The sequence below is a fragment of the Zalophus californianus genome, chromosome 2 (assembly GCF_009762305.2).
Source record: "Zalophus californianus isolate mZalCal1 chromosome 2, mZalCal1.pri.v2, whole genome shotgun sequence".
Taxonomy (NCBI): Eukaryota; Metazoa; Chordata; class Mammalia; order Carnivora; family Otariidae; genus Zalophus; species Zalophus californianus.
In genome coordinates this window covers 63,039,198-63,060,774 of record NC_045596.1, presented here as the reverse complement: position 1 = coordinate 63,060,774, position 21,577 = coordinate 63,039,198, and the positions used below count along the sequence as shown (strand labels likewise).

Below are 21,577 nucleotides of genomic sequence, written 5' to 3'. Positions count from 1 at the left end.
GGGCTAAAAAGAAGTTGCAGGAGAATGTACATGCAATACACAGTATCATTCTAATTTATACTGTTTGAGACCATGCAAACTATATGTACATACACATATAGTTATGGAATTAAAAGTTTCATGGGAATAAACTCTACCTTAGGATCGTGTTTTGTCTCTAGGAAACAGGGTGGGAAAGAGATCCAGGAAGAATCAGCAGAAGGGTATCTGTAATGATTTATTATGATGATCACTGTTGGTAGCAATGATGGTGAGGTACTATTTCACAGTAAGTAAATATGGCAAATATTAAGATTTAATAAAATTGGGTACCCTATGCATTTTTTCCTCATTATTTCATAATTTTAATTTATTTTTTTTAGGGCAGGTCGGGGAGAGGCAGAAGGAGTGGGAGAGAGAGAATCTTAGGCAGGCTCCACGCCGGGTGTGGAGCCTGATGCAGGGCTTGATCTCACGACCCTGAGATCATGACCTGAGCCGAAATCAAGAGTTGGACACTTAACCGACTGAGCCACACAGGTGCCCCACTATTTCACAATTTTTTAAAAAGTCCCTTACAATTTCTCCAGTTGAGGAAGCCAACTTGGGCAAATTGAACCAATTCACTTTTAAATTGTAACTTTCCTGATTTGCTTCAATGTGAAGAGAGCAATTGCAGAACAGTACTCACCGATTCCTCTGATTGCCTTGCGAATCGCTTCAGCATCCACTGATGGGCTGAAGCCCGGATAATCGTGCATTGTCCCTCGGTGTCCAACCTGGAAGGAAATATCTGAAAGTGCCACTAGTTCAGAATGACCTCTTTATTTGCATTACATACATTCGCGCATGCACATTGGAAGCATAACAAACCCTTAATTGGCAACACTTTCCTTTCCCTTAAGGAGTGGTTCAGGAGACTCTCCTGTCTCCAGACATGTGAGCAATTGACATTTGCCACATATACAAAAAGGCCTCTCCTTTCTCCCCTTGTGTAAGAGATTAGAAATACAAATAGTTATTCTCTAGAGCAATAAATTGTGCCAATCCCAGTGACTCTGAAGAATATTTGCTTTCACAAACAATGAATCATGGAACACTACATCAAGAACTAATGATGTAATGCATGGTGATTAACATAACAATAAAAAAGAATATTTGCTTTATTATTTTATCTCATTTTAAAGATTTTATTTATTTGAGAGAGAGAGAGCACAAGTAGGGGGAACAGGAGAGGGAGAGGGAGAAGCAGACTCCCCGCTGAGCAGGGAGCCCGATGCGGGGCTTGATCCCAGGATCAAGCCGAAGGCAGACGCTTAATGACTGAGCCACCCAGGCTCCCCAGAATATTTGCTTTAAAGTGGCCTCTGCACGAAAACAATGAGAAAGTGACAATTTCCTGTATCCTCTTTGTTTTCAAGTGATAACTCAAAGTTCTTCACCGCATCTCACACAGAAGTAACTGTGGTTTGCAGACTTTAAGATGCTTTAATTAATGCTGACCACTGTCCTTGGGGAAGCCTACACCAAAGGATCCACGAACGAAAACCCCATTAGGACTGCCTGTTCTCAAGCCTTGTTTAACAAATGTGTAGTTGCAGCTGATAAATTCCCTTCTGAAAGCTCCACTGACATGGATCTTTAGGAGCAACATGGAAATGAAAAATGCCCCGACAGTAATTTTAAACACACAAATTAGAAACATGTCAGTAAGCTGGGAAAGACCATCTTACGGAAAGAATAAAATCTCTTAAAACTGTTTAAGAGACTACAGAACAGCCACAAAGATGCTGAGACAAATGCAAGGGAACATATATTTATATGGCATTTCCTCACTCTGAAGAAAAACATGTCTTTACAGTAATGGTGTTTTCTTTCTAAACTGATTTTCCTATCCTGTTGCTGAATAATATAGGCTCTGTTGTCTTGGGCTAATATGGCTTCATTTAGGCTCTCCTGAGGTTTTTAATATTTTCATGGCAGGACATTATCGTGTCACATTAAAGTGAATGGAAAGTTAATGTTCTGGCCCAATAAAAAATGATAGGCTGCTGATTCAATAGATTAGGTTGAACAATTCACTTTAATACAACCAAACACTGTTTAATCTTAAAGCATCCAAAATAGTTTTCATTCTACAAGAGTGATTATAACAGGTTAGAAACTAGCTGTGAATGTGTCTGATCTAAAGGCGCCGATTAGAAATCAGTCACTTCCACATAATCTTTGGAGAATCCTCCTTCTCTGAGGCTTAATAAATATTTTATGGGTTCCCAGAGTCAGCTGGCCTCATTTCAGTTCTACCCATCTAGGAACTTTTATGTTGATCTTATCTGTCCACCTTATGTGCCTGGCATTTTAGAAGAACCACCCCAATATTGGAGCATTTGAGTGCTTCATGGCCAGCGCTGTGTGAGACGCTTCAGATGCATCAATAGAGCCTGCATAACATCCCTGAGGAGTAAGAGTGACCCATTTCACTTAGAGGACACCAAGGTTTAAGAGGATTGGAGCATTTGCTCTCAAGCCCACAGAAACTAGGTCAGCAGTAGCATCTGAATTTGAACACAGTCATGACCATTCCAGCCCATTCCTAGTCTTTCTTGAAATATAGGGTCTTGTACCCAGGGTAATTCTTTCAAATGCATACGCCCAGGTCTTGCATTAGACATATTGAACATATTCTTCAGAAGTAAGGTACACTCTACATGCTGAAGAAGTTCCCTGGTGATTTTGCGTCACACAGGTATTTACATGGTTGCTTCTGAACCCAAGAAGACAGAATTGCAGTCAGATTCCAATGGCTCGTGAAAAGGGTTTCCATTCTAGCCGTGACCATTTCACTGCCCTCTACTACCTACACATCAAAATATGCTGAAATTCCAATGCGCACAATTAGAGAAGGTTGAAATTCCCAGTCCGTTATGTAATATGCCACCCAGCAAGAATTAAGTGCGGAGGAACTCCTTGTTTAATTAAAAGAAAAAAAGTACCCCCCTCCCCGCCGCCGCCCAATGCCAGCTTGAAAAATGGCACGGAAAATCTGAAGCGGAATTTTGGTGAAAATTTTTAGACTGTTTCAGTTATTTAAATAAGCAGTCTAATTCAGTTGATAGATTCGGTTGCCCAGAACATTCAACAATAGTTACATGACCTATGAGAAAAATCTTATAGTAAAAGAAATTAATAGAATCTTTTAAATCAGCACATGCCAGGCAGGGAACAAAGTGCTTTACAGACAACTTATTTCAGTCTTACAATGACCTTAACAAAGTAGATTTTATTATTTCCATTAAAAAATGGAAGAAACTCGATTTCAGAGAAATTATTTGCTTACCATAACTCTGCTACTAAGGACAGCCCAAGGATGTGAACCCACCCATTGTGTCTAAAATGCCCTGTGCTCTCTACCACATCACAATACTTCACAGGATTCCATGCCAGTGGTTCTCCAAGTGAAGATACTGGATCAGCCAAAGCAGCATCACCTGGGAACTTGTTAGAGATGCAAATTCTCAGGTCCCACCCCGGTCTTACTGAGTCAAGAGCTCTGGGGCTAAGACTCAGGATCATCTCCAGATGATTCTAATGCATGCTCAAGTTTGAGAACCACTCTCTATTTCATTCTCAGCTGCCCAGAAAACCAAAGCAAAATGAGTAAACAAGTCACAGATTCTTTTATGGGAGGTGGAAGAAGAATTTGACGATAAGCTCATTGTTTCAGGAATGTTGGCATTTTTACAGACAAAACTATTTGCATGGCCTGCTTCATTGCAGGATTCCTTCCTTAACATTTAAACTACTAATCAGTGCTTGACTTCGTCTATTTGCACTAACCCTAACTCCCTAACAAAGTGTCAAGCTAGTGTGGGACACAAATACTTAGCAAAGTTTTTATTTTTCCAAAAAAATCACATTTGATCAGATTTCCATCGGCATCCCTTAAACACTTTAAGTTGCTTTCCTTTTTTTCCAGACTTGACCTTCAGATGCCCCCAAAGGGACACCGATCCTGAAACCAGTTGGAAAATAAATTAAAGCAAGCAATGTCTAAATAAAGGGAGTGGGGAAACTAACAGGAGCTCTTGACATTAATCATTGTTGCTACCTGTGACGCCTGGGTGGCTCAGTCGGTTGAGCGTCCGACTCTTGGTTTCGGCTCAGGTCATGATCTCAGGGTCGGTCATGAAAGCAAGTCCTGCATCAGGCTCCCTGCTCAGTGTGGAGTATGCTGGGATTCTTTCCCACTTCCTCTCCCTCGGCCTCTACTCCTCCCCCTGCTCTAAGTAAGTAAGTAAATAAATAAATAAATAAAATCTTTAAAAAAATTGTTGCTACTTACTGTGTGCCAAGTCTTGTGCTAAGCACGCTTCCTGCATTAGCTCATTCAATCCTCACAAAAGACTTGTAAGGCAGATGTAATACATCCTATTTACAGATAATGATAAAACTGACGCTTAAGTAACTTGCCCAAGTTCACACAGCCAGCAAGTGGTCAGTCTCATCAGCCTCCGCTTCTGATTACTAAGCTAGGCTGCATCTCACTTGAACCATCTTTATGTCAATAGAGTTTTCTCTGATCTTTTTTTTTCTTAGAGATTTTATTTATTTGAGAGAGAGAGAGACAGAAATAGCGGCAGAGAGCATGAGTGGGGAGAAGAGGGAGAAGCAGACTCCCCGCTGAGCAGGGAGCCCTGTGTGGGGCTCGCTCCCAGGACCCCGGGATCATGACCCAAGCTGAAGGCAGACGCTAACCAACTGAGCCCCCCAGGCGCCCCTTTGTCTCATCTTCTAAAACTCTCCTTTGGAGATCATCAGAGCACCTGATGCCTTGAAGTCATTGGTGTGGCCAAGTGGGGGCCTGGTAAGCTGTCTGCTGCCACCTCCCCTTCCCTCTCCCCTCCCCCCTGCCAAGAGAGGTCGGTCTGTCTTTGACCATGAAAGCCGGTTGCACCCATTTTTTTCATGCAGAGTGTCCTGGGTTTGCAAGAAGTTAAACATTCATATTCAGAAGAATGAATGAAAGAGAAAAACACAAGGCGCCAATCCTGTTGACAGGAAACATATTTAAAGCCCAATGCTTCAGAGCAAGAATAGCTCTGTTATAGGTAGCAGAGGGTGAGGTAAAGCCAAATCACTCATCACTTCGTAAAATCCTGTAGAGGCCACATCCAAAAACTAAGCTTTTAAATCAATGCCTCATAGAAACTTCCAGGACTCAGGAACTCTTGAAGAGCTGAGGAGAAATGATCACTCTCTGGTCAACGTCCAAACAGTCTGCTGGGTCTTGAGGGTTTATGATAGAAGGAAAAATGGAGTAGACTAAAAAAATAAATAAAAATAAAGAAATAAAGCAATCATAACTTGGAAGATGTGAGACTTCTCATTCCATTTTTCTAGTAATGTGGTTTTCCAAACCAAAGAAAGCTTATTGTAAAAGGCCCTGAGGTGGAATAGCGTCAGAGGAGGCAAGTGTTAGGGGTTGACTTGTGTCCCTCCAAAAAGATATGTGGCAGGCCAAGCCCACAATGCTGCACACTGTGACCTTCTTTGGATATATGTTTATTGAAATGTACTTAGTTAAGCTGAGGTCATACTGGATGGAGTGGGCCCCGAATCCAACATGACAGGTGTCCTCAGGAGACAACCAGGTGAAGACAGAGACACACAGGAGGGGATGTGACCACGGAGGCAGAGATTGGGGCCGTGCAGCTGCGAGCCAGGGAACCCCAAAGATTGCCAGCAAACCACCAGAAGCTGGAAGAGGTGAGGAAGGACTCCCTTACAGGTTTCAGAGGAAGCATGGCTCTCCCACACCTGGCTTTCAGACCTCCAGCCTCCAGAACTGTCAGAGAATACATTTCTCTTGTTTTAAAACACCCAGTTTGTGGAACTCTGTTAAGGCAGCCCCAGCAAACAGCAGGTAAGGTGCCGGAGACAAGCACTGCTAACCACTCTGATCCTCCAGGGCAAACACGAGGGACCTCAGATTCTCCCATAGGCTGGCAGGGCCCACTGCAAACAGAAGGCGCCCCATCGCCACAGCCCGCAGGCTTCCCACCTAGGGGCAGCAAAGGAAAGCAGGGGTGGGGAAAGCAGAGAATGGTAGCCTCCGGTGCCTGATGGCAGTGAGGAAGTGAGTGACTTCATGGCTTCCTTTAAAGTGCTTCCGAGGGGCGCCTGGGTGGCTCAGTTGGTTAAGTGACTGCTTTTGGCTCAGGTCATGATCCCAGAGTCCAGGGACCATGCTTCTCCCTCTGACCCTCTCTCCTCTCTGCTGTTTCTCTCTCGCTCGCTCTCTAATAAATAAATAAATAAAATCTTTAAAAAAATAAATAAGTGCTTCTGAGGGGTCCAGAGGCAATGTATGTGTTTCTTCTTGTCTTGCTCAAATGAGAAAAGATACATACTTGCCTTCCGTTCTTTTTTAAATATAATGATTTCATCAGGGAGCCTCAGAGCAAGAGCACTGGGATGTGGTAACAGAGGGTGTTGGGCCGGAGTAGGAGCTAAGTGTGATTCAGAAATTAGGGGAGGTAGGGACACACAAGCTATTTGCATTGGGTCTTCCATGAAACACAGATTATAATCAGAAGAAACCCTGGCCTCTCAGAAGCATGTGTCATGGTCAACCCAGCCAGACTTCTGCCTTCTTTTGGCTCCTGGGCCCCATCCCTGGGGTTTCTACTTGCCATCCCAGCTTGCATTTATTCTCCTTTAACAGCTCGTCCCCTTTGCCTGACTTCTACAGAATAGGTACTTCTAAAAATGGAAAATCTCTTTTCTTTCCCTCTAATCATGTAAACAACTCTCACTTTTGTCAATCCCCCCCAGACTTCTATTCTGAACACTGGTCTTGTATATTCAATGTCTACTTGATGTATCTGCTTCTAGGTAGCACATTATCTATTATTTCCTCCCAAGCTGATTTCCTCCCCTACGTAACAATTCGATGATATTTACTTGTGCTTTACCCATATGTGCTCATTTAATCCTCAAAACCCACCCTACAAGGTCGGTACTATTCTGACCCCCAATTTAGGGGGAGAAGACACAGAGAGGTAAGAGGTTTGTCCAAGGTTCCATGGCTCATCTGTGGCACAGCCAGGAACCGAACCAGGCAACCCGACTGCCTTCTGAGCTCGTCCCCAATTTGACCTTCTTCCTCTAAATGGCACCAACCTCCACAAACTGGGAGTCTCATTTGATGCATCTCTCTTTCCCTGCACATTCAATCCATCAGCAATCTCCCCATCTTCTTTGCCCCTGCTGTTGTCCAAGTCACCATCACCATTCCCCTGGACACGGACATCTGCAGCAGTCTCCTTTCCTTCCGTTGCCAGCCTCTAACCACCTCCCACGCGGCAGCCAAGGGGTCTACGGCATTGGTCCGCACAGCCCTTGCCCTGCATGGCTTGGCCCAGCCTCCCTCTTCGCCCTCACCCGCAGCTACTCTCCCCTTTGTCCAGCACACTTCAGTTCTCTGACAGCCCAGCTGACGTATGTTGAATTCTTCCTCATCTTAATGCCTTTGTTCATGCTGTTCCCTCTATCTGGAATGTTCTTCTACCTTCACCCCTCTGCTGAAAGGCCATCTTCTCTGACAGGCCAGCCCTGGCCACTGGACCTGAGCGGGTCCTCTCCTGTTGGTCTTCGTCTCAGCAACCCTTCCCCCCCTTAGGGCCCTCAGCACTCGGTATTATCTCTCACGGTTTATATCTGTGTCTCCCCACCTCCTCTAACACAAAACATTCCAGGGGGCAGAGATCTTTTGTTTTACTACAGTATATCCAGCTCCAGCCCAGTACTCAGTCTTCAGATAGGGCCTTAATAAACAACTGTGAATGAGTTTGCTGGAAGAAAATGGAGGGAAGATGGTATGGAATTTCTCCAAGGCCTACATAAGACAACTGGATGCTTGATGAAACTGATCCCTTCAAACATCAATGGTCCAGAAATCAAAGTGACCATTGTATCCTGGGAGATGCGGACGAGGTCAGAGGTATTTTGGTGGTCACTTTCAGCACGACAGGCTACTCCCGGTCTTTCAAAGCTGGTTCCAGAAGTCAGGGTGGAAGACTGGTGAACCAGGGATGTTGCCAATGATTCTGTTATGTCTTTCTTCCTGTTTCTCCAAGCACTCAGGGGTTCTCTGGCAGAGGCAGCAAACCTAACTATTTGGATTGGGTCTGAAACACCGGTCCCCCAGAAAGTCTTTAACATCAAGAACACAAACTTCTCTCTCAGAAGAATTTTCATTATTTGTTTGAAGCAGATTATAAACAATTTATATTTATCTTCTTTTGAGTTATTTAGCACCAGTATCTGAGGATTACATTTTTCCTCCACAATCCAAGTCAGCTAAGAGTTCTTGACCAAACTCTCTTCTTGGCCAAGAGCCACAAAGAATTGAAAACTAGGGTGGCTATATGGGCCACATCCTCAGTGAGATGAAGTACATTTCTAACTTCATCTTCTAGGGGAGACAACTCTGTCAAAGGGACCTGCTCTCTAACTGTGGAAGATAAAGGGAACCTGGCTCACTGAACTGGGGAATCTGGGAATCAACCACATCTTCTGAAACTTGGCTAGAAAATGGAGCTGGTTTGGCAGGATGTTGGGACTACAGTGGTGACACGCACTCTCCTCCCACGTCACTTCTATGGGAATGGAAATCCACCCAGGAGGGACCGAGGCCAGGGATGTTTGCTGTTTGTGATATTACAGAAAGAACACTTCTTGTATCTGTGGCCATGGTCTTTAATGCCCACATGACATGATGGCAATATACATTATTTTATGAGTTTTGTGTAAGTGTGTGTTTGGGAAGTGACAATCCTAACAATAAGTTGCTAAGAATTCTTCCTAATGTAAAGTAAACCTACATAATGGGAACTCCTTGTAGAGTTTATACAAAGGCTACTGGGATTATTAAGTTTCTTTGTAGCCCTTGGAGGATCCCAAAAAAAGACATGGAATACCTCCCTGATTCTCCTTGTCTCCCTCCTATCACCCCATGGGAGTTTTCTTATTGCTCTTCAAATATACCTTGCCTCAGGCTACCCCTGCTGTTCCCTCTGCCTGGATGCTCTTCCCCAAGATATTCTCCCAGCTCACTCCCTCACTCCATGTTGACTTCTGCTCACATATCTGAGCAGAAAATAACACTCCCCATCACTGTCATTATCTAGCTCTGCTTTTCTCCAGAGTACTTTAAACTGACATTATATATTATACATTTGTTTCTTTATTTATTAGCCATCTTCCTTAATAAAATCAGAGGCACATAAGATCCATGTTTTTTAAATAATTTCTCTTTCTCTGTATTTCCAGAGCCCAAAACAGTGTCTGGCACATAGCAGATCTTAGCAAATATTTGTTGAATGACTAAGTGAATAAAAAATGCTTTCTTATTCTGAGTCTTGCTTTCTTTGGTAATTCTCAAATGCCACTACCAGACTTTTCAGAGCTCTATGACACACCTCAGAAATCTGAGTAATGCATTCTTCAAACCTTTTGTAAATGCTGTTCAGATGGGGCTGTCACTACCTCTATTTAAACATGTTTCCGAAACCTAGGTGAAGTATTTAATCAAACACAAATGGTTAAAAATAAAAGGAGCAAAGATCTGATCATAGAGGAAGGGACAGACTTGAGAATTTTCTGCCCTTTTGACTTATTCTCTTTTATTTTGTGTAAGACCCCTACATCTGTCTTAATCTTTTTGCTCAGTACTCTAAAATACTTCGCTTTTTCCAACTGCTCTGCATCCACCAAAACACAGGAATTCAAGAGAATCAAATTATATCTTCTCCCCTTCACATTCCTTGCTCTCAATCTAAAACTCTTTCTTTTCCTCTTTGCCTCTGATTTACCAGGCTTCTTCAGTAGCTACTCATTAGATTTGGCAAATTACACCTTTTAGTATGATTAAATGTGGAAGAGAGGCCCCGTGCCTTCATGGGTGAGTTGGAGTCAGGGAGTGGCAAAGGACAGCTCTTTAATGCTTGGTCTATTCATTCCTGGGAAGCCTCTCTCTTCTCACTCAGATTAGACAGTTTCTTTCTAGACTCTGTCCTGAAACAAAGCTCTAATGTTTGGATTTGAAATCCAGGTCTTACCTGTTTTTCATTAACTTCCTGCAGAGGGCTATTTCTGCAGCTGCCAATATTTATCTAAATACGCTTCGGGAACATGGTTTAAAACACACACCAGACCGGAAGTTGCATCATGTTGAAAAGCACCTAATCAGGCACGATGCCCATTCTCTTCGGGATGTGAAAAGTCTAGCTCAGTGAAAACAATTATAGAACCAGGTCTTCCAGCCCTAAGATGCAGTAGACAAGGAGACCAGAGGAGAAATTTAACACGACCACATGCATATAATACAAGTGTTCTTCCCACACATGTTTGCATAGTTAGGAAGAGCAAACACACCAGGAAAGAAATGTCTGACAGGACGTTCCACCAAAGCAAGACATATGAACTGGACAGGGCTCTCACCATCTTCTTGTACCCAGGACCAGTAGCATCATATGCCCAGGGCTGGTGTCATCCATGGAACAGAAGTGGAAAGGCATTATCTTCCCAAATGCTCTCTCCCATTAGCACATCGCACCTTTCCCAGGAGCCCTACTACTGATGTCACTACTGTGTGTTACACAGCAGAAATGGGACCATTGTGTCCTCATGGGTCAAACTGCACCAGTCTTGTTCCCAGGAGAGAGAGGAAGGGTAGGCGGGGAAGGAAAGTTATGCTCTCCTTTTCATCAAGAACACATTTTCAGGGATTAATTTTTCCTATTAGCCTGTTTCCACCCTAGATAAGCTTTCCCCAACCTTTCCACTTTCAAGAATCCCTTTAAGTATTTCTTCTCCACGGACCCCATGTTTTGAGTGATTCTATCTGCTAATTTGTATTTATTACAAAGCGTTACTCATTTTCCCCTGTGTTACTTATTATTTAAGATAGAAACCTCCAAGCAGAGGTTCTGATCAGCACAAGGTAACCAGCGCCTGAGTGTTAATATCATTTCAGTAAAAAAATAAAGGAATATGATATTTCGGAAAATCTGTGCAGCCACTGTGTGAGTTATGTATGTATGGTACGATAAAGAGTATCTCTGGTCTTTGTCCTGGGTTCCTGGCAGAGAGCGTCAAAACCATCAGAATTTCCTGATAGGAGTGTCTTTATTATGCTGCCGAGGTGACTTATGGTAGACCTCTGGATAGGTATAAGATGGGAACGATTGGCAGTTTGCGAGGGAAAGGAGACTCGAGATTAAGTTCAGTCCTGCGGCCAGTGACTTAATCAATCACGCCTATGTAATGAAATCCCAGTACGAACTCTGCCTAGAGGCTCGGAGGAGCTCCTTGGCTGGTGGACACACAATGTGCAGGGAGGGTGATCCGTCCTGACTCCACGGGGACAGGACCTTTCCAGACCTTGCTCTACGTATAGGTGGGCTTGACGACAAAACTGTAAGTGTCAATACAGCGCTTTCAGCGAATTCTGTGAGTTGTTCTAGATAATTACTGAACACAAGAGGGTCGTGGAAATCCCCAACTGTATGGGTTGGAAGAGCAGGTGGCTCTGAGACTTGCAGCTGACGTTGGAAGTGAGGACTGAGCTCTTAAACGTGTAGAGTTTAACTCCAGGTAGTTCGTATCAGAATTGTACTGCTGTATACCCACTTGGAGTGGGAACAGAGTATTCTATGTCTTTAAACATATGGAAATATCCAAATCCACAGAACCTACAACACCAAGAATGAGCTGTAGGGTAAACTGTGGCCTCTGGTGAGTATGATGAGTTAGTGCAGGTTCATCAGTTGCAAGAAATGTACCACTCTGGTGGGGGATGCTGATAATGGGGGACCCTATGCATGTGTCTAGACCCTATGCATGTATCCATAGAAAATCTCTGTACCTTTGCTTCATTTTGCTATGAACCTAAAACTGCTCTAAAAAAATACTGCAGGGGCACCTGGGTGGCTCAGTCAGTTAAGCGTCTGCCTTCAGCTCAGGTCATGATCCCAGGGTCCTGGGGTTGAGCCCCACACTGGGTTCCCTGCTCAGCGGGGAGCCTGCTTCTCCCTCTCACTCTGCCTGCCGCTCCCCCTGCTTGTGCTCTCTCTTCCTCAAATAAATAAATAAAATCTTAAAAATAAAAAAATACTGAAAGTAGGAGTGGTCAGAAAGAATCTATTTGGGGAAAACCCATCTGTGTTCACCTGGCTCAGAGACAATCATCCCGATGGGGAGGAGGATGCTATTGATTTGTAATAAAATCGGGCCCAGGAGACAGGCAGAAACTCCTTTACTAAAATAGCTGCAGGGATAATAATTAGCAAGGAATATGTTTTTTAAAAAATAACATATTGAAATGATAATGATTACAACTAACATTCACTGACTGCTCACTACATGCCAGGCACTGTTAATGCATTTTATATGAACTGGGTTAATTCTCACAAGCACTAAATGATGCTGGTACTGTTGTTCCACCCATTTTACAGGGGAGGTAACAGGGATGGCAGGAGACGAAGTAACTTGCTCCAGGTCATATTCAAGAGCCTGCCTTTTAAACAATTAGAGAGTTATGGAAAGAAGACCTGGGATTGTGGCTGGATTGTCTTCCTTCTGCTCCCAGGAGAGCCCAGTACAGCAGGTACTTGCTGCTTTCATTGTTTAACTACCCTTTTGATGAACTCCTTCCAAAGTTGGGAGGCAACCTATTTATGTGGTTACACTTTTGGAAAATATCTTTTATCCCTTAGTTCCAGAGTGGCTCTCTGTTCCCCTTCCTCATGTATAAAGTCGAGTTTGGAGTGGGGAAGGGAAAATGTATGGCAAGTCAGGGTGTTATAACAGTTTATAATGATTATGGTGATGACAAGTTTAGAAAAATTTTAGGAGGATAATAAAAATACTAATTAGAGGATTCAAACAAAAGGTCAAAGGAAGTTAGGAACTGACCAAGGAGCAAAGAGCCCAGAACATTTGCTTGAGAAAGCCAGCTCTGGGGAAGGCACACGTAGGAAAGATATTGTTATGGCATCTTAATACAAAGTCACGTTCTGCTCTTCCCGCCTCCGGCTGCCGTAGCAAGAGGGGCCGCCGCCACGACTGCCCACCTGCACGGACGGTCGTCCGGAACGGCTCCAGCTTCGGGATCCAGAGGAACCGGCAGACATACAGCACCGAGCCCAGTAACCTGAAGGCTCGCAACTCCTTCCGCTACAACTGGCGGATTCAGCATAAGACTGTGGCCGTGCAGCCCGCGGCCGATGGCAAAGGTGTAGTGGTGGTCAGGCAGCGGAGATCCGGCCACAGAAAGGTTGCCACCTCCTACGTGCGGACCACCATTCTTGTTAGAATGCCCAGGCCACCCTCAGCAGCATCAGGGGCACGATCCTCGAGAATAAGTACGGCCCAGATCTCCACGTGACTGCCATTCACAGAGCCCGAGCCATCCTGCTCAGCCAGGAGCCTGCGATGGAGAAGAGGCCATGGGCCCGCCCCACCAAGAGTTCCTGAGCACCTGCCCGCCACTTCCAAAGCAATAAAGATATCAACCATACACACATATCATGTTCCTAAGACATTCTAATTTGTAGTTTGCCCGAGTGCTTGCTATGGACCTAAAGGCAACCTAAAGGGACCCTGGGGTCCAAAAAGTGCAAACTGATAAGACATCAGGCCTTTTCATCAGGGGTTAGGTAGGAGAACACAACCCTGAACAGAGATACACAACATTTCCAAAAAAAGGAAATAGTAATTCAACATAGATTGTTGACTCATCTGAAACAATGGGAGGGTTGCAATGCATCTAGAATACAAAGACCTAGGAAACCAGCTATTGTTTTATCTGCAATGGAAATATACTAAAATAGCAAGCAAAGTCTTCTCTCTTGATCATATCACTCCAATAAACTCATCATCCTCTAGTAACCACAAACTGATCTACAGTTTTGGAGAAAAGCATGGACTTGATTGCTTATTTGTGTTTAGGTGTGTATGTGCTTTTGTGTGTAAGAGGGAAAAAGAAAAAGATAAAACTTAGTGATAAGAATATTTACAGAAATCTCCGGGGTTTTTTTATTGTGGTAAAAAAAGCATAACATAAAGTTTACCACATTAACCATTTTTAAGTGTACAACAGTTCAATAGTGGTGAAAATATTCACAGTATTGTGAAACAGATCTCCAGGACTTTTTCATTGTGCAGAACTGAAATTCTATACCCATGAAGCAACAAATGCCCTTCAGCCCCTAACCACAACTCTGTTTTCAGTCTCTATGAATTTGATGCCTCATATAAACGGAATCATAGTATTTTGTCTTTTACTACTGGTTTATTTCACTTAGCATAATGTTCTCAAGGTTCATTCATGTTGTAGCATGTTATCAGAATTCTCTTCCCTTTTAAGGTTGAATAATACTCCATTGTATATCTATACAGGAGCCCTCACCCACATCCACCGGGGATGCATTCCAAGACCCCCACTGAAACTGCAGAAAGTACTGAGTCCTATATATACTATGTTTTTTTTTTTTTTCCTAAACATGCATAGCTACCATAAAGTTTAATTCACTAGGCACAGTAAGAGACTAACAACTTTGAAGGTGTCCGCTGACCAACTTACTGGAGAGCCTGACCTATGTCAATTTACTAATGGACTAGGACGAGAGGAGACTTTTTTTTTTAACACCAGCATTTTGGAGAGATGCTTTTTTTTTTTTTTCCCCCATCTGACTCTACTAAGTATCCATTAGCAATAATCACGCCTTGGATAAACCTCATTGGCTACGATACTGCCACTGTGCAAAGCTCTACTAAGTATCCATAATAGCAGGGGGAATTTTAGACCTGGAAAGAGGACAGCTTGGCCTCCTGGCCAGTGGTAACGGAATAACCTGGGGCCAAGAAAACCTCGCAGCAGCACACCTCCCACAAACACCACCCATACCTAGGGCTGGTATATCTCCACACAAGTTATTCTTTAAACCTTTCTGTCCCTCACTTAAGAAATATAATGTATGTTCATCATTAACAAAAAAATTAGGGCATGGAAGGTAATGCACTGAAAAATAAATGTGCCCTTGCTCACAGTTCTGCCTTTCTAGAAAGCTTTCATGTAATATAGTCTTTATGTATATACATAAATACATAAATATATATACATGTATATACATAAAGACCATATACATGTATATGTATATACGTATACATAAAAACTGTATTACGTGTGTGTGTGTGTGTGTGTGTGTGTGTGTGTGTGTGTGTGTGTGTATGTATTTTTTTTAACTTTCTTTTAAACAGAATCATCAGAGCCTGGGTGGCTCAGTTGGTTGAGCATCTGACTTCAGCTCAGGTCATGATCTCAGGGTCCTGGGATTGAGCCCTGTGTCAGGCTCCCTGCTCAGCAAGGAGTCTGCTTCTCCCTCTGCCTCTGCCCCTCCCCTCGTTCATGCTCTCTCTCTCTCCAGAATAAATAAAAATCTTTAAAAAATTAAAAAAATAAACAGAATCATTCTGTACATACTATTCTGTAACTTGATTTTTTTCATTGATTAACATATCTTTGGACATTTTCTTACGTCAATATATAGGGAACTGACCCCCTTGTTCCCCATTCTTTTTTAACGACCACATAAAAATAGCTGTAAGCTAAGGGCGCCTGGGTAGCACAGCCAGTTGAGCACCTGATTCTTGGTTTTGGCTCAGGTTGTGATCTCAGGGTCGTGAGACCCAGCCCGGCATTGGGCTCCATGCTCAGCACAGAGTCTACTTGGGACTTTCCCTCTCCCTCTGTCCTCCTCCTCAAATAAATAAATAACTATTTAAAAAATGGCTGTAGGTTACAAATGAGTAATTTAATAATTTCATGCCCATTTATGCTGGCCATTTATGCTGTCTACATATTTTCATTAATACAAATGAATGTCTTTAGGCCTATATTTTTTCAGCCTTATGCAAGTGTATCAATAAGGTAAACACGCAGAAATGGAATAACTGGCTAAAGGGGGTGTACATGTAAACACTGATGGATATCACCAAAATGCCATCCAAAAGTGTGCCAGGTTTCGTCTCCCATGATCAGAGTATGAGAGTGCTTGTCTTGCCTACAGACTCTGCAATACTGGTCTCATTATGTGTTTTTTCCACCACCACCAATTCTCCGGTAGAAACGGTTTCTCATTGTGTTATTCACGTTTCTTTATTTCCTAGTGAGTGATCGCATCTTTTCATGTGTTTGTGGGACATTTGTAATTCTTTTCATGTCCTATTCATGTCTCTGACAAATTTCCATCAAGTTCTTTTTATTGATTTATTCAAGTAATTTTTATGTTACGAAAATAAGTTTTTTGTCTGATGTGCTCCAAATATTTTTCCCCTGTGGGTTGTCTTCTGACTCTACTCATAGTGTTTTTTTTTTCCTGTGGTCATAAATCATAAGTTTATATGCAGTTAAGTAGATCAATATTTTTCTTTTAGGCTTTTGGTTTGTGTCATAGTTGTAACTGCTGTCCCTACTCCGTGATTATTTTTAACATTCACCCATATTTTGTCTCTTTCATTTCAGATTTTATCCACCCGAAATGCATTTTAATGTAAGAAGGGAGAAGGAATATAGATTTACTTTTTTTCCAAATGGCTAGAAATTTTCCTAACATTATTTGTTGAATAAGCCATCTTTTCTTGTTATGAAATGTTATCCTTATCACATAATAAACTCCCAAATCACCTACTAAATTTACTCTGTTATTCACCTCTACTTTGGTGTCATCACAAATTATTTTAACTATGTACCTCTATGATACATGTTTATGTTTTATTATTTTTAGATATTCCCTTGCTTTTTTGGCATGTTATATTTTCAAATGAACCTTTTATCAACTTCTTAATATTTTGACTTTTTGTAGTTTGATTTGACTAAGATAAGTTACTGTATTGTGAAAGCTTGAGTTTTACTTACCCAGATAGAAGCCATGATATTCCACCTTTGCTTGAGTTGAGATCAGATGAACCTATTAAAAGAAAAAAATTACTAAACAGAATAAATCTGGGATATTCAGAATACAATAATCTCAGAATAACCCTAATCTTTAATCCAGAAAACAGAAGTCAACATTCAAAGAGACCACCTCAGCAAGATGATGTGTCTCTAGCATCAAGTACCCTATTTGCTAAACAAATATTTACTGAGCACCCACTGTGTACAAGGGACTGTGCTGGACCTGGGAAGGGGTCAAAAGAAGAGAGAAAAAAAATCTCTGTACTTAAGGGGTTTACAAATATCTTTCCTGGAAAGCAAATTCTTGACTCGTTTAAAATTCCAATAGAACTATGTTGATTACCGCATTCTTTTAATCAGGATAGATACCATCCTAGGGAAACAGAAACAGAAATTGTCTGCCCGGACCCCATCCCCAAACAAATTTTAGCTGGCTTCAGTTGGATTCTTTGTGTTTGATTGTGCTATCTCCATTTACATTTTACAAGGCTCCGAGCCTACAGCCTGTTATAAACACACATGCCTGCTCTTTGAGGAGGCAGTCCAGTTCCTGGTAGGGCCCAGAGGTAAAAAGGGCAATTCTTTGGTGGAGCCCTATTGGGAACCCAGGCACTTTTCCTATGTAGACATTATTCAAACATGCTGGCATATCTCCAGGGTTGATTTAGAAATGCAAGTCGCTCCCACCAATCCTGGGAACAAAATATTCTAAAAATTCAATGATAGCCCCAGAACAAAGATCAGTAGGAAATTACACTAGTAGTCCCTGGAAATATTTAGCCTGATTCTCCCAGGCCCTCTGTAGCCTAGGGCAGTGGGCTTTCGAGCTACGTCTACTACTACATCCCTCTGGAGAGACAGTGTCACCAGTTCTCACTTTGCCTCTGAAAGCTCAATCTCCTTGAGCTTCCGTTTCCTCCTCTGCAGAAAGGGAAGAGGAGGGCGGCTGGAATCATGTGTAAGATAATATCAGCTAGGATTCTGAGTTCATACCATGTGCCAGGTCATATAAAAAGCACTAGAAGGTTAATTTCACAAGGCTTTTTGTCATATTAGTTCACTGGGGCATAGAAGGCACTAAAAAAAATAATGAATGAAAGAATGATTTAATATAAGCCTCACAACAATCTAGGGGAGCGAGGTGTCATTAAGAACATCTCCACTTTACATATAAAGAAGCTGGGGCACAGAGAAGGTACAATAATGTTCTAGCCGCACAGCAAGTAAGTGTCCCCCTGCAGAGTCTGGACAGTCACACTCCAAAGGTATGAAGTTAACTCCCATGCTCGGCCTTACCCAAGTGCTTGCCCCATACATTGTCACAGCTGAGGCGCAATATGTGCTGATCCGGTATAATTTGTAAATTATTAACAATTATTACTGATTTAAATTTTAAGAAGATATCACTCCACAGTGGGGGCCAAATGACCTTACAACAGAACTTTAAACATCCTCTTCAGAAAGGGATTCGAGCATCAACATCATTTTCTTTACTTCATCCTCCCTCCCTATTTTCTCAACAGATGGCTCTCTACACGACCACTACAGCTCTGAGAACAAGATTCTGGGTGTCTTTACAGCTTTAAACTCCCTTTCCTGTCTGACGCTTTCTGCCTTCATGAAGCCAGTGGGGATATCTTCGGAGAAAAACGTTTTAATGAGTTACATTTTTTATGATGTTGATAAAACAAGTTGTAAATATAGCTCTCCGCAAGGCCAGAGTCTTGCTGTCTGTGCAGAACACAAATCCTGGGGCAGAATTTCTGTCCAGCAGGGTAACTCCTTATCAGCAGCCAGAGGGGCCTTCAGCGGACCCGGGCATCTGGAACCCTGCACAAACCACAGTTTCCTATATATGGTCATTTGCAATCAAGGACTCAGATTCCCCACCTGCCGACTCAAATGCCAGTGGGATGAATCATGAGTAGTGGCTGCGACTCTGTTGCAATCAAAGAAAAGGTGAGTCTTTTCTAAGGAAAAGCCAACTTCTCAGATTCCCAACGCTCAATATCTAAATACACTTTTCTCCTACCACCAAAATAAATAAATAAAATTAAATTAAACGAAATAAAATAAGCGGTCTCCCTTAAGAGGAGCAAATGCTCACAAGGATGGGTGGGGTGCCAAGTCCTCCGAAGGAGCTCGAGCCAGCCCCTCCTAATTCGCCAGGGACCGAAAAGACAGTTGTGACTCCCTGCTCAGTTTCTGTCCCCAAAACGTTTAGGGCTGGGGAGGTGAGATGGCCAGCTGGTTCCCTAAAAGTTAAGGGTCTCGGGCTGGACAGCGGGGTGTCAGTCTGCGCCCCGCCCTCACCATAGCTGGGTGACCCTCCCAGGGCGCACCACGTTTGCTCCTCCATTCTGAAATGGGGGACGTGGACTCTCTGCCGCCGAACCCCCGCGGCCCGCTGGTCTGCGGCGTGGGCCGCGCTCCAGGGGAAGTGGGCCGGGTGCCCACCGCTCCCAGCTGCCCGGCAGCCGCGGGCGACTCGCGGCGAGGCCGATCTTACCTGCAGCGCGGCCGAGGGACCTGACGTGCGGGAGAACGGCGAGAGAGGGAGTGCACCCCGGCCGCCGCCGCTCCGCGCCCGCTGGGCCAGCGCCGGCGACCGCACCCCTTCCTCCCGCCCCTCCCCGGGCCTCCCGGCTCCACCTGACCGGCGCCCGGGGCCCTGGGAAAAGCAAGCCGCGCCCCTCGACCGCCGGGGCTCCACGGCCGCACCCTAGCGCCGCAGCCCTCCGCTTTCCGGGGGGTGCAAAAGTAAATGCTTTGTGCCAGGCACAGTTCTAAGGTCCTTACGAGGAGGCCCTCATTTAAATCTTGCAACAGCCCTACACAGTAGACACAGGTTTCTCGGGTATCCGAGAGTAGAGTTCCTGGGAAGCCTTTCCTAAGCTAAAATGGCGTGAAGTGAGGAAACGATCACCGTTTATTTATATGGAAAAAACTTTTGGGCATTCCCAGACCACACACCCCCACACCCCCAAATAACCTCTCTTAGGCTTTTCTGATACTTTAGACACATCTTGCCAGCAGATGGAAAAATACATCAAAATACAGCACAGGTGCTCATAGATCCAGTCCTCAGCTATGGTGACTTGATGCTGAGATGCTCAGTGTCATCCTGGGGAAAGGAGGGCGCCTGGGCGGCTCAGTTGGTTCAGCGTCTGCCTTTAGCTCAGGTCATGATCCCCGGGTCCTGGAATCTAGTCCTGCACACATCAGGCTCCGTGCTCTGCGGGGAGTCTGCTACTCTCTGCCCCTCCCCCGAGCTTGTGCGCGTGCAATTTATTTATTTTAATAAATAGATAAAATCTTTTAAAAAAATCCTGGGGGAAGGAGATTGGGGGGCACTCTGGCTAGAGGTGTCTGCTCCCTTTATAATGAATGCCTGCTGCTAAACAAACGCTCAAGACTTTTCGATTTCGCCTTTTTTCCTTTCTTCTTTCAGTTAGCGAAAGCAGGGACTAATAATGTAGGTATTTAGTGACAGCGAAGAAGCCTAACAGGCACTTTGGAAAGTCGGGGGATACCTGTACTGTGATTACCCACATTTTATAAATGAGGAAACCTAGACAGAGAGATTAAGTAACTTCAGCAAAGTCACACAAGGAGGAAATGGCAGAACTAGATTTTTGAACCCAGGTAGTTTTGTTGTTCCTCTGCCAGGCTTATTGGCTCTCTAGTAAGAGGATAGGAACCACAGACTTGGGGAGATAATAAGGTGGAAGGGCATCCTCGGCATCTGGAACAATAAAACAAATGAAGGAGGCTAAAAACCAAAGCCCTGGTTGTATTGAGGGAATTGTGAGCAGTTGTGTGTTGAAGGATGTAGTAGAGAATGATAGAAGCTACCATTTATTGGGTATCAGGCATTGGACTCAGTACCTGATTGCATTCACTCTTTTATCTTCAAGGCAACCCTAGGAGGTACTATTCTTCTCAGAATTTGCAGCAGAGGAAACAAGCTTAGAAAGGTCAAGTGATTTATCCAAAGCCACGTGAGTAAAAAGTGTCATAGCTGGGACTCAGCACTGGCCTCAGCCCTTAGGTACCTTTCCTCTGGGCATGGCTGGATCTTGAATGACACATTGCGAGTATTGGGGCATAATTTAGCAATAGTAGGGAAGTACTGAAAGTGTTTGAGGGAGACTGGCAGACAGATCTAATTCATCCTCTAAAAAGATAGTTATGCAGGTTCCATAAACAAGGAATCAAAAGAGAGAAGAGAAAATTAAAATCCTATAGGGAGACTCTAGAGCCTCTGCTACTTGGACTTTAAAACTGACAGTTAATTAGAGGTGGAATTAGGGCAATTGTGGCAGTTTGGGCTGTTACAAGTGGGGTTTCACCATCTTTGTCTTGCCTTCCACTTAGTGAAATGCAGTTGAAAGTGCAGGACTCCACAACAAAGGCCTGAGGTCAAGAGCAAAGGATGAAGGTCAGGATGGAACAGGCACTCTTTCCCAGAGAGAAGCAGGTGCTGCTCTAGGGCAGAGCCAATTCCAGGATTTGTTCAAGAGGCTGAGTTAGACATCAACCGAGAAGGCTGGGAACAACCTGACACAGGAACAATCA

At 43.6% G+C, this 21,577-nt stretch overlaps 1 protein-coding gene and 1 pseudogene across 1 annotated transcript in view; one reads left to right on the top strand and one right to left on the bottom strand.

The window, feature by feature from the left end:
* ANXA3 (annexin A3) overlaps window positions 1-19,659 on the bottom strand; it is a 47,943-nt gene extending 28,284 nt beyond the window's left edge. The window contains exons 1-3 of the mRNA XM_027600353.2: window positions 19,509-19,659; window positions 16,961-17,012; window positions 671-758 (exon numbers count right to left, since the gene is read on the bottom strand). Coding sequence (XP_027456154.1) covers window positions 671-758; window positions 16,961-16,975 — 103 coding nt within the window. The 5' untranslated portion in view covers window positions 16,976-17,012; window positions 19,509-19,659. The remainder of the gene's footprint in view (window positions 1-670; window positions 759-16,960; window positions 17,013-19,508) is intronic.
* On the top strand, window positions 11,750-13,518 carry LOC113924477 (annotated as a pseudogene).
* Window positions 19,660-21,577: the final 1,918 nt, after the last annotated feature.